Source organism: Sphaerodactylus townsendi, linkage group LG04 (assembly GCF_021028975.2).
Source record: "Sphaerodactylus townsendi isolate TG3544 linkage group LG04, MPM_Stown_v2.3, whole genome shotgun sequence".
In the NCBI taxonomy this organism is placed as follows: domain Eukaryota; kingdom Metazoa; phylum Chordata; class Lepidosauria; order Squamata; family Sphaerodactylidae; genus Sphaerodactylus; species Sphaerodactylus townsendi.
This window is the reverse complement of record NC_059428.1, coordinates 153,211,332-153,227,349: the sequence shown is the minus strand read 5'-3', so window position 1 is coordinate 153,227,349 and position 16,018 is coordinate 153,211,332. Positions and strand designations below refer to the sequence as shown.

At 44.3% G+C, this 16,018-nt stretch overlaps 1 protein-coding gene across 7 annotated transcripts in view; it reads right to left on the bottom strand.

Annotated features, from left to right (window-relative positions):
• Positions 1-16,018, bottom strand: part of LOC125431855 (ankyrin repeat and fibronectin type-III domain-containing protein 1-like) — a 310,810-nt gene that overhangs the window by 252,251 nt on the left and 42,541 nt on the right. For 5 of the 7 annotated variants that reach the window (XM_048495029.1, XM_048495028.1, XM_048495032.1 and 2 more), the window contains one exon: positions 4,190-4,443. The exons of 1 other annotated variant lie outside the window; for it this stretch is intronic. In XM_048495029.1, coding sequence (XP_048350986.1) covers positions 4,190-4,311 — 122 coding nt within the window. In that variant the 5' untranslated portion in view covers positions 4,312-4,443. Of the gene's footprint in view, positions 1-4,189; positions 4,444-5,369; positions 5,693-16,018 lie in introns of those variants that run through there. One more of the 7 variants, XM_048495031.1, reaches the window with a different exon arrangement.

The window sequence follows — 16,018 nt, the reverse complement described above, 5'->3', positions numbered from 1 at the left end:
TGGGAGGCACCATGATTCAGGGTATCATTCAGAGACTGTTCCTGATGATTACTCGAAGTTTACATGTTTGGTTCAGGGGAAGTTAGGATGCCTAAATGGAATGCCCCCATCCCATTGTTTTCACTGGGAGCAACTCTGAGATGGGCTACCTGAGGGACCATAACTTTGGTCCCTCCTGAACCTAACTTTCACAAAACTTGGGTGGCATCATAAGAATAGTTAACAGATGATACCCGGAAATTTTGTGTCACTAGCTTTAAAAAAATACATCCCTTCCAGGAACCCAAGAAATTTGCCCAAGATTCTTGTTTTGTTAAAAGTGACTTCAATGAGGAATTTCTGAAGCAGGCTGCACATTTTTGAAGATAGAGGCACCAGATCTTCAGGTTCCAGGAAGCCTCCTGCACAGTATCCAGGCTTAGAGACCTTTGCCTGAGGGTCCAATTTATGGGTCCCTAAAAGGCTTATTTTGTTTCCCCGTTCTGCACATGCCTGCTGGCTGAGTTCTCTCAGAACTCTCAAAGTGCCCCACTCCACCCCAAAAGCAAAGCTCACCAAGCTTGGATGCTATTACTCAAGGCCCCCTGCAGGGCTGCTTGTGTGAGTCTCCTGAAAGGAACCAGCCATCCTATAAGTTTGCCTATGATGGCCTAATTCTGTGGGTATCAGGTTCACCTTTCAACTCGGTGGCTACGCATTTTTTCTCTCTTCCACAATATTTTAGCAAATTTGGCTGGTTCCTTCTAGACTCACACCAGCAGCTACAGGAAATGCCTCCACCCAGAGCAAGATCCCTACCACAGTGCCTCCTGTTGAAACTCACCACAGAGCCATCTGGCATAACAGAAAGTCTGAAGTCTATGGTGGGAAAAGTAATTTTCCCACCACAGAACTTGCTGAAGAGCCTGGAGATTCTCTGAATGTCTGAGTGTATGTTGGGATGCTTGAGTAGAGGCACACCAGACTTCACAAGATGGCTCCAAGAGGTCTAATAGCATCCAAGCTTGGTGAGCTTTACTTCTGAGTGGGGAGTTGAGAGAGTTCTGAGAGAACGCAGAGCCCACAGGCTTTCATGCAGGAGCTGGGAAACAAAATAAGCCTTTAGGGGCTCCATAAAATTGAACCCCAGAAGCAAAGGTCTCCAAACCTGGATGCTATTACCAGGAGTAGCCCTCCTGAGCCACCCTGAAAGTCTGGTGCCTCTATCTTCAAAAAATGTGCAGCCTGCCCACACTCAGAAATTCCCCATTGGCTACAATGCAGCAAAGTCACTGCAAAACAAAGAATCTTAGACAAATTTCTTGGGGTGCCTGGAAGGGATGTATTTTTAAAGCTAGTGGCACCAGATTTTCAGGATACTGTCTGTTAACTATTCTTATGATGCCACTAAGTTTGGTGAGTTATGTCTGGGGGACCAAAGTTAAGGGTCCCTCAAATGGGTAGCCCCATCTCAGGTTAGCTGGCTCCCATTAAAAAACAATGGGGATGGGCACCCCTTTGGGGGGGGTCCATAACTTTGCTTCCCCTGAACCAAACATCACCAAATTTGGGTAGTATAATCAGGACAGTCTCTGGATGGTACCCTGAAATTTTGGTGCCGCTAGCCTTAAAAATGCGCCCCCTGTAGGCCGAAACGTGAAAACACTTTTTTAAAACTTTAAAAAACACAATAAACTAATTCTGAAATGTTGGTGCCCCCCCCATCAATGACTAACAAATGGCTCTGGGGACAGAGGGTACCCCCTGTCCCTAGGCAGGAACGCCACTGCATGCAGGAGAACAGTTTCAGAGGGGAGTTTTCTCCCCCACTCCCCCCAGCAGTGGTCCAAACCCAATTGGGCTCTCCTTTATTTTTTAAAAAGCCATTCCAAACAGGGACAATACCAAGCAGCCAATAATTGCAAAGCAGCCGATCCAGATTTCAAGAGTCGCAGGCCATTTCCCCAGGCACTGATGATGAAAGACATGCTTCCAGCCTTGAACATACAAAGAAAGGTTTGACAGACTAAGGTCAAGCTGAGCCCAGCAAAAAAAAAAGTTTCACAAAGGTTCACTGAAGAAAAAAACAAACAGTGCTCACATTTCATTTGAGTACGTGATTATTCAAATATGTCTCCTTCGTAGGATACCAAATTCAGCCACCCAAGAATGGACAGCTTCCAGGTTAACTTCCAGAATATCAGTAGTTGATCTTCAACCAAACAAGGGACTGTTTAAGACTGTGATACTCAGTAGCTTGGGAGCCACATGAGGTTCTTTGAGCCAAACTAAACGTGACAGAAGCCACAGGTTCATCCTGCGACTGCCACCACTATTTTAGAAGCAGCTGTAGTCGTTTAAAAACTGGTGTGGGACCTTGATCCGGATCAGACACATGGCATGGTGGCCCCAGGAACTCTTATCCCCCCGCCACACACACACATGCCTTTTTAGGTGCAGAAAAAACAGTGCTGCACTTTTTTGTAACTGTTGTTCAGCAAGCAGTCTTCCATGCGGGCCCACATGGGAGCCTGCGAATGGACAGCCCCCGTTGTGGGACTGCGCATAGGACTATGATGGCTAACCGGTCATTCCAGCACTTGAAAAGGCGTGGGTAGTGATGAGGGTCTCTTGGGGCTGCCACACTGCATGCCCAATCTAGATCAACATCTTGCAGCGATTTTGAAAACGGGACAACTGCTTCTAGAATGGCTGCATTCATTTTGGCTCTTGACTTGGCACCTGCGGCTCTTCTGAAAACCAACCCAGAGGTCCCAACGGCACCCCATGTTTCAGGGAAGTAGGCACGCTATTTAGAAATTGGGACAACTTCACATTATTATGTGCCCAAGATAAAACGAGGCTATAAAACCCCGTCCATTACAATTATATCAATGTTCTATAGATGAGGAGGTTCTGTGTAGGAGGCAAGATTGTTTTGAGTTGAATGAGATGGTGGGAAGGGGCCTACCACTGTTCAACTCATAAAACAAAATTTCTTGCCAACAGAAAACTTGTCATGCTTCCCCTGCGGACGTGAAGTAGAACTTGAAGGGGACTTTCACTTATTTCGTTCCATCCCACTGAAGAGTCCCAGGGAACATAAAAGACTGCACACTCTTGTAATCCTGATTCTGATTTGGAAGCCCTTCCATTCGCTCCGGATGCACAAGGGCTGACTAAGGTTTGGTGGTAGTGGCACATGCTCACAGGAACTCTAATAATTAAAAGAGTTACATTAAAGTTATGTATTATTATTCAGGGCGGTGTACAGTCATGGGGATGGCAAATGTGGTTCTTCACAATCTATGGAGGCTACGGTTCAAATGTCTTTTATAGTTCAAAAGGAAAGCAACCTTTACTTTTTTGTCCCAGTATAACAAAAGAAGCACTATCAGAAGAAATTTCATTGCTGAAATAGCCTAGTCGGCCTAGCAATGTGAGTGTTCAGGATCTGACACACAGGATGTGTGTAGAGTTGTCAGGGGATGAAGGTTATGGAGGAGCACAGTGTTGCAGAAGGAAAAATAAAAGTAAATGCATTCTCATGTATTTGCCAGAAGGTTCATATAGGAAGTGACTAAGAGATGTTCCAGGAATTGCCAGAAACTCTATGATAAAACCAGAGTTTCCACAGATTGTAGGGTGACCTCAGAAGTAAGCTCTAGGAATCACCTGAAACTCTATGGTAAAACCACAGAGTTTCTAGTGATTCTTAGAGCTATGATTTGTATCTTCATGTATGAACTTTCACTAAGCATTTGAGGTTGCTTTTTCTTTCTCTTGAAGTCATTTGGAGCTGCAGCAGGCAATGAGCCTGGGTGTAGGGGATTTCCCATCCTCACAGGGGGCTTTAACCCAAGTATCTCATCTTCCTTCTATTGCTGTCAAAGTTTGGCAAATCTGGTGTTTCTTCCTGTGATTTTAATGTAATTAGGAAAACTGACTCTATAAAATGTGTACAAGGCACACCAAGAGGAAATATTATTAATCCAGGTGTAACAGGACCTTGCACAGAACCACTGAACATATTTCAAATGACAAATAAGTAAAGTCTCAGTGCTTGGATACACTACTAAGCAAAACCAACCCAGAGGTCCTATTTATCAAGTCTGTTATCTTTCCCTAGTTCAGGTGTAAGAAAGCAGACTCCTAAAACATCCCAACTATGAACACACATGAGGTTAGAGGAGGAACGTTTTCCCACTACCTGCATTCGGTGATACTACAGCAGTAGCTGCCACTTCGCCTGCTACTCCGTCGTTCTGATCGGAATTCATTCCTTGATTTCCTTAGGCTGAAGTACTCTGTAAGCTTCCCAAAAGACGACATGGCACCACTGCAGTACGACCTTCGGCACGTACATACGCGTGCACCCACCTACACACGTGTTCACATGCTAGTGTTAGTATGTTTGATTTACTCAAGAGATCCCACCAACGTTGGCTGGGCTGGGCAGGAGTGCTAGGAGAATTGGAGAAAGAGAAAACAAAAAGCAAGGAGCAGTTTAGACAGGGATAGAAAGCCATGCTCTAATTTTTTTCACAGTCACAGAAGAAAAACATAGCTTAGGCATTTTTAAAAGCAAACAAATGAGGCCAGCAATATGGTTGCTGCTTCTACTTTTTATTACAGTTGGTGCAGGGAAAAGGAAATAATCTCCTCTAGGAAAATAAATTCTGACAGGATGTGTTTCACAGTTCCTGCTGTGAAGAACAGATTTCAAAAAGACATGCCACCACATCAGAAATGGAGGGATGCTAGCTTCCAAAGCTGCCTGTCGTTAAATGTGAGATGTCCAGTCTAACTGTTTTTCGTCTCAGTCAAAAGAGAATAGGAAAAACCCATGTGTGAAAATGCACATTGAAAAATCTGGGTCTGTCTCTGATCTTAGAACTGGCAGAAACACATATTGATAACTCAATTCATGGGCTCCTAATTAAATGTCCATAAACCTTCCCTCCCCCCTTTCACCATCCCTCCCTCCCTCGCAAGCAGGACCATCAACTGTCCTAAAAATTAAAACTAATTAATTAGGATATCACTCACAATAATCTGTCATCTGACCCTCTGCTCCAAAACTAGGAAAGGCACCAACACCAACTGGTGGGAGATTCTGCCCAGTAGGAAATCCTTCTCCCTTTCATAAGCCTCAAGTCAGGCATATACAGGTTCATCCTCTGTCTGACAGCCTTGCTGGAGGAGGTGGCAGGAAAAGACATTAATCAGTGGGAGAGGGGGACTTTCATAAACTCACTTGAACCCTAAGGAGCATTTAGATACTGCCGTTCAGTCCATTTGAACACAAGAAAACCCAAACGAATAAAACATCTAATGAGTTTTTACACAGGGACAGAAGCAAACAAACTGAAATAAACAGCTTAACCCACCGCTCTGGCATCTTTCCAGCCTTCTGCCTATTAGAAAGAAGACCACGATTGCTCTTTTTCTGCCCAAAGCCATCTCCCTGAGGAGCCGTCAATACCGCAAACCTGTCACGTATCTTCTGGCAAACTAATTCATTTTCTAAAACTGGATTTCCTGCTCAGTCCTTCATTCACTATTATTTGGATTCTCCTCTCTCACAAAGCGTTGAACGTTGACTGAAATGACAAGCGTCTGCTTCCAAATTCAGCATGAGGGATGCAAAGGGAAATGGAGAGATAATTTACAATTTGCCTCAAAATCTCCTTGGCATATTCAAACAGAAATTTTACAGGTATTATTGCTGCTTGCCGTATCTTCGTTCCCAGGAGCAAGGCTCTTCTAAGCATCCACAAACTACAGAACCTGTTTGCATCCCAAAACAGTCACCGCAGGCACCAAATTCCCCCTTTCACGAGCCAGCGTGACCCGGTACAGATGCCTGAACGTCAAGTGCAACAGATCAGAAAGACACAAGGGGAGCACGAATGGCAAAAGGGGAAAAAACAGTGAAAGAGGACCAACAGCCACAATAAAAACAAAACAACAGCTCAATCAATGTATGTGCATAAGGCACCTGCTGGCTTGTTTCAGCCGAACGTCTTTAGAAGGTTCTGTTGTAGCGACGGCGGCGGCGGCGGCAGCTCCCTGCAGTCACTGAATGAATCTCTTTTGCTTCCCCTTTCAGCTGCCTGGCGGCAGGTAGGAAACCTTCCACAACACCTTCTTGTTCCCATTAACATTTCATGAGAGGATGCTGCAGCCTTGAGACCCCCCCCCCTCTCCACATTCACCTTTGTGGCTTACATCCAGACAGCCATCCCTCCATCCCCTTCCCCAGATTCATGAGGGCGCATGGATTTCTCTCTCGTTTTAAAAAAAAATCAATTCACTCGCTGAGAGATAGATTAAGGACACAGCATTGTTGGCGTTCTCGGTCCTCTCACATGTGCATTCCGTCTCGTGCTCCGCGGCACCCCTTCTGCCCCTTGTAGCAGGGCTGCCATCCTGAGAAATCTAATACTCCAAGTGAGGCTGTGGAAACAGAGAACCTAAGTGTGCACAACAGGGAAAGAAGCAGTTAAAGGGGTGGCACAGAGGACATGCAGAGAATTGCAGGGGGCGGGGGGGGGGAGATGACACTTTCCTCCACACTAAACCCTGTAATGTGGCTCTTTCCCGATGCAGACGACACTGTCGAGGTCCACAGACACCTTGAGAGGGCTGACACGACTGTTACCTGATGCAGAAGAAATCAACGCTACTGAGCAATGCAAAGCGGGAGGAGAAAGAGTTAATGCAGATTCACAAGGGGTAGGGTCATGAGAGATGGAGAAAGGAAAAGATGGTTATGAGACCAATTTGGGAATACATTTTTCCTCTCAGCAACCTCTGCACTATCAGATAAATCGGAATAGCGGAAGCTTCTCGGGATTTGCTTGCCCGGCTGCCTGCACGCTCCTTCCCTATGTGGGTGAACTGTTACCGCAGCTCAGAGGTGAGGAACTGCAATATATCCTGGGGACCTGTCATGGGCATACAGACGCAGAGATCCTACATTACTGGAAGGATATATGTGATCTAAGGCTGTAACCTTCTCACTAAACCGTTAAAATGGCCACCAGCCGTCTTACGTCAGATGAGCCACAGCAGAACCCATTTATGGAATGCACCCAGAAGCAGCTGCAAAGTTCCCAGATGCAATTAAAATTGTCTCCTCCTTGCTCCTAAAAATCGTCTGCCAATTGCTGCTGTTGGGAAACTTGGCCATGACTCTGCTGTCCAGGCCTGTCAGGTTCCCTTAAGTGTTTCTAGACCTCTGGCCGTGGTCCTGGCCAGCCTTGGAGAACTGGAGCTAGTAACACTAAGTTAATGCCTGGTGGACCAGCTGATCCAGCAAGATTTCCCTCCCAGCTCAGTTTAAATGGGCTTAGAGAAAGCAGTATCAGGGACCTCTCTAGTCAAGGCTTAACTGGGCCCAGAATCCTGTTTGCATCCCAACCAAAACCTACACAAAACAGTCACCACAGGCACAAAATTTCCCCTTTTATGAGCCAGCGTGACCTGGTACAGGTGCCTGAACATCAGAGAAGGTGGACAGGAGTGGAAAACCCAAAGAAAGCTTAACGCGTGGTGATCTCCTTCGCTTTCCCTGAGAAGGGGAGAAGAAGTCACACTTTAAGAGCTTCCAGAAATTGCAGGGACTCTCTGATTACATCCACCAGAACCATACTCTGGCCAGGAAGTGCAGCACAGGCTGGAAGCCTGACTCTGTCTCCTCTGGGCTATCCCGACATGAGTCTGCTGACCTCGCTGCTCATGCTGGGTGGAGGTGGATCCTGGCTTAGGGGAAAAGCTGGTGGAATAAGAGTTTGCTGGGAGTTAAAAAAGCCCTCCTGATCATTCTGAAATGGTAGCCCAAAGAATGGGAGCAACTGCTGTGGTGTGGGCAGGGAAGGTGGAGAGGAGTGGAAAACCCAAAGAAAGCATGGTGATCTCCTTTGCTTTCCCTGAACTTTAAGAGCTTCCAGAAATCGCAGGGATTCTCTGATCTGAAGGAGGGGTAAAATGATTGCTGCATGGTATATGCAGTTGGGCTAACACTAACTGATAATCCTTGAATTTATAGGTACATCTGATCACCTGATCCACTTCCTGATGTACGATATGTGGAATATTTCAAGATAGTGGAATATTTATATCCCTTTATATGAACGCACTAGCTTCTTCTCACACATGGACTCAATATTTACCTGATATTGAATATATTTGTGATACTAATAACAGAGCTTAGAGGAAAAAGAAAATATATTATTCAGAATACTTCCTCTCAGATGACTCTTTGTTCAGACATAGGTGTATTTACATGAGCAAGTATGGTATTTCCATTACATTCCTCTCTACTTCTGTAAGAAGACACTTTTCAGTCAGTTTTCCACAGAGGGATCAAACATATTAGATGAACCCATCTCACATGAGATTTCCAGCACACATTTGATGGTCTTCTAAGCAACATCCAATGTTGTTTGTAAGACTGGATATCCTATTCTAGAAAGCTGCTTGCAATTAGCCAGAGTAGCTGATATTGGCACAAGGGCCAAACAGAACAGACAGTGATTTACTTCCTTTATCTCCCCACTCCCCAGTATTACTGATTGTTTCTTGAAACCAAGAAGTGACATGTTCAACAATAAATGCAGAAGGCTCGTGAATGCACAGGGTGGGGAGGTCAGACATATTCCAAAAAAAGTATTCTTGTTTTTTATCCCAGAGGAGGGTTTTAAAGTTGTACTAGTACACCAACTCAAGATTGCTCTAAGCATCATATTCAAGATTCAATGTTTATAATGCTAGTGAAGATAATATTGCTAAGTTTGACTAGAATACAATAATATTGCTAAGACGTTTGACTAGAATACGAGCAAGTCTCTCACGCCTCGATGTTGGACAACTGGGGAAGAAGGGGCATGATCCAAGACGTCATGGAAGCAAAAGTTTGATCCTGCTCCCCAGATTGGTCAGTGGGAAATTCCAGATGTCCTCGAGTTGAAATGGAGAATATACAAGCACTGTGGCTTGCATACTGCTTTCAAGACAGATAATCAAATCTCTTTTTGCACATTACAAAGTTGATGGTTTCTTTTTCAACTTCTATTTTATTTTATTTTCCCCAATGGAAAAACAAAGATATGATTTTGTATCTTAGGGTACAGCAGTTTGTAGTTCTATCTCCGAGTATATTTTCAATTGCTGTTTTAATGAAAGGGACATTTGTGCCTCTGAATTTCATAAACAGTACATATACAGTACAGTTGGGTGGAAGTACCATATTTCCAGGACAATCCTAAGGGCATTTTCCTAAGCTCCATCGAATACGCCTAAACAGATTTCTGAGGAGACCTCTCTGTGTTCTTAAAGTAACAAAGCATGTTTGCCTGTGATGGAACATAGCATACATTTCAGTTTCCCCCTCAAACTTTCTGAGCTGTTTTCCATAAAACAATTCCCGCAGTCAAAGATTTAATATCTAGAAACCCTGGGGAGATAGTGAACTCTTTAACTTGGACAACTCTAGCAACCTGCACAAACAAAAATTAACAAACTATGACAAAGAGCAATTTTTTTTCAATGTCTGACTGGGACTCAGATGTCATTTTAGTTGTAGCTACATTTTTAGCGTCAGTCGCAAAGCGAAGGACAATTATACATCCCAATCCGGACGCTGTTTTATGAGCGTTTATATCAACTCCAACAGATTTGACGCAAACGTTATATTTTGTTCTCTATGTACAGTGTTTCACTTATGCCAATAAAAGATTTTTGATTGACCGATCGTGCCTTATGCCATTTAGGCAGCTACAGTTCCTTAATGCAGTGGTGGGTAGATGATCACAGAGGCGAGCGGAGAGCTTCGTTTTGAAAGGCAGCTCCAGTTCCTTAGCAAAGCTTTTAGTGACCAGAACTATGAAAGTAGTTGGGAATTTGTACATCTGTCTGGGGGAAAAAAAGTTGTGAGAAGTTATTTACAAGATGCTTAAGGCTGCAAACGTGAAATTTGTTTGGGAGGGCCAAAAATTGAATAAAACAAAATGCATTTGAGAGCCTTCCTTAGGCGCCAGAAACCTTCTGTAAAGAGAGTCAACCAACATGCTCTGTCCTCAGATGGCAGCAGCAGAATCTTTACTATCCTGCTTGGGACCACGTGTCTGTGATGTATTATGTGAGGCAGCCTAGCTGTGCTCTTTGGAAATCGGCAGAGAAGCTTCATTTTCGGCCCATTTTCTTATTAAGCATCTTGTCCTGTTCCTGACTCCTTCCACCATTCAGAGGCTGTCAGAAAGCATCTGTCAAAAGCTGCCTGTGCACAGCGGAGGGGATCTGGGTTTGGAAAGGCACGTGGATGCCCACGGTGCCTCTATTTTTGTTGAGGATGGAGGGAAGGCCTTGCATCACAACTTGGTGTTGGTTAGCCTTCCAGAAACATTGCTAGAGGGAAGACAGAGAGAATAGTTGGCAGAAGGTTTATAAACAGCGCAAGCCTTCCTTAATGATCTCCTTTTTTCTCCAGGAAGAGAAAGAATCTATTCAATCCACCCAAGTTTAAGTTGCCTGAAAACAAAGTTGAAAATGCTTTTCTCATTTTTGTTGTTCCCAAAGAAGAGGAGGAGGAGGAGGAGGAGGAGGAGGAGGAGGAGGAGGAGGAGGAGGAGGAGGAGGAGGAGGAGGAGTTTGGATTTATATCCCCCCTTTCTCTCCTATAAGGAGACTCAAAGGGGCTTACAATCTCCTTTCCCTTCTCCCCCGCCACAACAAACACCATTTGAGGTAGTTGGGGCTGAGAGAACTCCAAATAATTGTGACTAGCCCAAGGCTACCCAGCTGGCATATGTTGGAGTGCACAAGCTAATCTGGCTCACCAGATAAGCCTCCACAGCTCAAGTGGCAGAGCAGGGAATCAACCCAGTTCTCCAGATTAGAGTGCACCTGCTCTTAACCACTACACCACGCTGGCTCTTAGTGTGTAGTCCTGTCTTCCTATCTTCAGATACGTAGAACTTCACAATTTGACTCGGCTTAAATTTTCCTTGGAAACGATTATAGGTTTTATTAATCTGTTTAGGCGTCTTAGTTGATAGGGACTTAGGCGTCTTAGTTGATAGTTCTATGGGAATGTCAACTCAATGCATGGCAGCTGTGAAAAAGGCAAACTCTATGCTGGGGATCATTAGAAAAGGAATTGATAATAAAACTGCAAAGATTGTCATGCCCTTATATAAAGCAGTGGTGCGACCGCACTTGGAGTACTGTGTCCAGTTCTGGTCGCCGCATCTCAAAAACGATATTGAGGAGATAGAAAAAGTGCAGAGAAGGGCAACAAGGATGATTGAGGAACTGGAGCACCTTCCCTATAAGGAGAGGCTGCAGCGTTTGGGACTCTTTAGTTTGGGGAGGAGGAGTCTGAGGGGGGATATGATTGAAGTCTACAAAATTATGCATGGCGTAGAAAATGTTGACAGGAGAGAAATTTTTCTCTCTTTCTCACAATACTAGAACCAGGGGGCATCCATTGAAAATGCTGAGGGGAAGAATTAGAACTAATAAAAGGAAACACTTCTTCACGCAACGTGTGATTGGTGTTTGGAATATGCTGCCATAGGAGGTGGTGATGGCCACTAACCTGGACAGCTTTAAAAGGGGCTTGGACAGATTTATGGAGAAGTCGATTTATGGCTACCAATCTTGATCCTCCTTGATCTGAGATTGCAAATGCCTCAACAGACCAGGTGATCGGGAGCAACAGCCGCAGAAGGCCATTGCGTTCACATCCTACATGTGAGCTCCCCAAGGCACCTGGTGGGCCACTGCGAGTAGCAGAGAGCTGGACTAGATGGACTTTGGTCTGATCCAGCTGGCTTGTTCTTATGTTCTTATGTACCTCAATTCATCATAAAGGTGACAGTCCCGGAGAACAGGCCTCACGGAGTCGGGAGTTTTGTCTCAGCATGCGGTATTGTATATAGAACATAAAATTGCTAAGAAGCCAGTTTGTGTAGGGGAGATGCAGATTTGTAGAGCCTTCTCAAAGAACTTAATCATATGCAGTAGCTTTCGTTTGTCTAGGTATTCTTCTGCTCAGGATGAAACCAAGATTCTAATGATCTGAACAGGGACTGTCAAGGTTTCCCACGACAGCTTGTTCCAATAATAAATAATTGTTTGGAATCTCATCTTGTAAAGAGAGTCCAGGCAATCTGGCAGCAAAGGCTTCTCCCTGCCTGTCTGTTCAATTAAGTCTTATTGATTTAGGTGGCCGTTCAGAATGCTGGTCACCTCGGAACGCTAATGAATAAACAGTTCCTTTGCGATCTGGGGAGCTTCATTTCTACACGATCTCTCGTACAATGTTAAGGAAGATTAATTGGCTGGTTGTTAAGAGTTGAGATCACCACTTCTCTCCTTCTGAACGGTTGCACTACTTGTGTCTTCTGGCTTTGTGCTGAACTCCCACTCTCCTTACAGTTGGTGTTGAAAACAATGATTCAGCAGCATTTGAATAGTTGCACTGGCAAAGATTCCACATTGCGCCTCAGAAACAAAACAAAGCAAAAAAAGCACACCAGTTTTACAAAATAAAGCAAGTAGAGCTTATATAGTTGGTGGCGTGAACCCATGTTTAGGGTTGACTACTTAACTGGTCAAAACAATTTTGGTCAGTTGGTTTCTTCTTTTCGGATCTTGTGAACGAAAAAGAAATCAAAATTTCACCCTGGCCTGTGCCCGAAATTAACAATAAAACAGGAGGGGTAATTTCACAGGCTGCAAAGGAAGCAAAATATATGTATGAAACGTGGCTTAAGCTTCCACTCAGTAACGATTGAACTGCGAACAGGTTTGGAAAATTAGGTGATAGCCTGTATTTTTTAAATTTTAAAGAAAAAACAGATTTAAAAAAACACCACAGATCACAAATCTGTGGTTTATAAAATTACAATACAGTAAGCACATACACCCTCTAAAAAAAGATATCATAAAAGACCAGGACTTTTAAAAAGATTTTTTTTGTTAAAAAAAAGCATTGAGACTAATTACCCAGGATAGTCTCTGAACTGTCAGATTCCTTTGATTCATTAGGTTTCTTAAGTCAGATCCTCACAATGTAATTACCGGCGCAAGAGCTTTAATTACAGAAGTGCTTCAGAGACCAATATTAGCCCTTCAAAAGCCGGTACCTTGATAATGTCTGTACTCTGGCATTCCCAAACAAAAGTGGCAGCTCCGTGCATCATTGCTGCTTTTAACTTCATGAAACTTAAATAAATTTAAAAGAATGCTGCCATTACGAAACATAAAGCTTCCATGTCCTGGCCAAACGACAAACCTTTTCCTTCAGTAGAAATGCTATTCCATTAGAATGGTTGACATCTTTATTCCTGGATAATGTTGGAGTTCACAGCACAGAGAAGTGGCTGACACACTGTGGGACCCACAGGCCAATGGGCTGAACAGCAGCCCCCCCCCAGCACCACTTTCTAAAACTTAACACTGCAAAATGGTGCCTTCCAGTCCAAGCCCAGACAGGCAGACCAGAAAAGAGGGATGGTATCAAAAGCCACACATATGTCCAAGAGATTCAACAAAGACATAGTTCATCTCCTGTATGAAGAGAACATAACACATAGCCCAAGGTCACCAAGTAAAGCTTTGTGATGAAGCGGGAATTTTTCAATGGGTCTCATATAAATAGCCACTCTACGCCACTCTCACTCTTCATTTCCAAATCTCAGCCATGAACAGTTTACTCTAGTGAACAGGTATGTGACTGAACTAAAAACAGACATTGTCTTCAGGCATTTGGAGTATGCGCTTGGCTGAGGAGCCAATGGGGCAAAACTACCATCTATGGGATTGTGACTGAATGTCTCTAAGTCAGAATTCCCCCACCCAAAGCGTAACATACCACAGTGCTGAGGAGCCCCGGGTTGGCCTCGGATAGCCGAGCCCGCCCCAGGGCCCAGTGCAGAGAGCTGTCCATCTCAGGAGCGGAGCACAGTCGGAAGGGGGCCACCTCTTGCCCGTGGCGCACCGCACGCTCGTGGGGAACCCGGTGCTACATCATTCATAGACGACCTGATTCTGGGTCGGGGTTTTGTACGTGGCAGAGAAGCTCCCTCGCTGCAATCTATTGAAAGTCAGCCCTCAACACACACTTTTTGTTTTCAGGTAGACCAGTAAGACTTGTGAAGTTATTTGCAAGGCTGCTCTTTTAAAAAAAAATCCTTATTATTGAGGGAGGCATGAATGGGTTACACATGGGAATGAGCGACGTTCTGCACTGTGCTACATGGAAAGTCATCAAAATGGATCCCTTACTGGGACAAATCGCTATGTCTGTATAGGGAAGGGCAAGTTTAAAAATGCAGTAGGAAAGGGAAGAAACAGTAATGCTTGACAAAGCTACAAGAAGCTTTAGCTCTGTAGCAGAGGTCTAAGAAGGGCAGGAACAGAAAGAAGTCACCACTGGTTTTAAGCTCTCCAAATTTTCCCTTTAACAGCTTTTTGTCAGTGAAATTTTGTCAAGGAAACTGCCAGTATAGTCAACAGCTGCACTGCTAGCTGAACATGAAAAATGAATGATGCTTTTCTACCAAATCACTTACTCTCTTGCCGAGAGAGAAAAGGGAGCTGGAAGGGTGACAAGAGAAGAAGCGAAGTAATAAATCCATATTTTGGGCACCTCTGTGCACTCATTGCTGTCAAGAACTGAAAAGACCAAGGCAGAAAAAATGCAGATTAAGCCAATGGAGATTGACATTTACGAATGAAGATCTTTCTCCACACTCTGCTTGTTCATGCGCATGATCAAACTGTGGTCTGGATACAAGAAGATCATTGCTCTTCGCAAAACAATAATATGGGCTCAAGAGGCTGCATTCGGAATGAGGTGCTCTACACTTCTTGTATACAAAGCTCACAAACTAAGTCACACGGTTTGGACGGTTTGGACACCTTTGAAAGTGCTTCTCAAATTCACCTTTGAAGCCATCACAAATTAGTGAGTGGTGTTAAAAGTCACAGGAAGATATGGCAGGCTGACAACTCTGTAAATCACAAAAATCATGTATCTGTGTTCATGTGTCTTTATCTGTTTGTAGTTTACCCACAGTTACACTAGTGCTTGGAGAGAAGGAAGCATGGTGTGGCCCAATCGCATCAGATCTTGGAAGCTAAGTGGGGTTGGTATTTGGATGGGCAACCCCCAAGGAAGATGCTATGGAGGAAGGCACTGGCACCCCACTTCTGCATCTCACTCACCTGTGAAACCCCTTGCTGGGGTCCCCAGAAGAAGAGGAAGAAGGATTTGGATTTATACCCCACCTTTCTCTCCTGTAAGGAGACTCAAGGTGGCTTACAAGCTCCTTTCCCTTCCTCTCCCCGCAACAGACACCTTGTGAGGTGGGTGGGGCTAAGAGAGTTCCAAAGAACTGTGACTAGGCCAAGGTCACCCAGCAGGAATGTAGGAGTGCGGAAACACATCTGGTTCACTAGATCAGCCTATGCCACTCAGGTGGAGGAGTGGGGAATCAAACCCAGTTCTCCAGATTAGAATCCACCTGCTCTTAACCACTACACCACACTGGTCAGTTATGACTTGATGGTACTAACATCTATAAAACTGTTTGGATGAATACCTGAACACTACGTTTCAGAATCTACCCTATGCCAATATGGCACCCAGAGGAATAGACTATTACTAGCTCCTACTATTTTGGATAATAAATTCTGTAAACACAGCAGTATTGATGCTGAGGGAGCAAAGAGAATGAACACGGAAATCAGAGCCTGCTCCCACAGACTTTCTGAATTAAAGATATAATGCCCTATGTCCCTCAGGAAGAAAATACACGAGCTGTTTGGAAAGATGTGTGTCCCACATCTGATGAAGTCTGGCAAGCATTTCAACAATATAGGCGGAATAAATAGTCTTTGTGAAGAAGAGAGAGGTGCAGCTGTGCAGCTGAGGAGCTGTGAGGGAATAAAGAGAGCTGAGAAATGAACCAAAGGTTTTTAACAAACGTCTAAACAAAACCAAGCAACCAAGAAACAGATGCTCCAG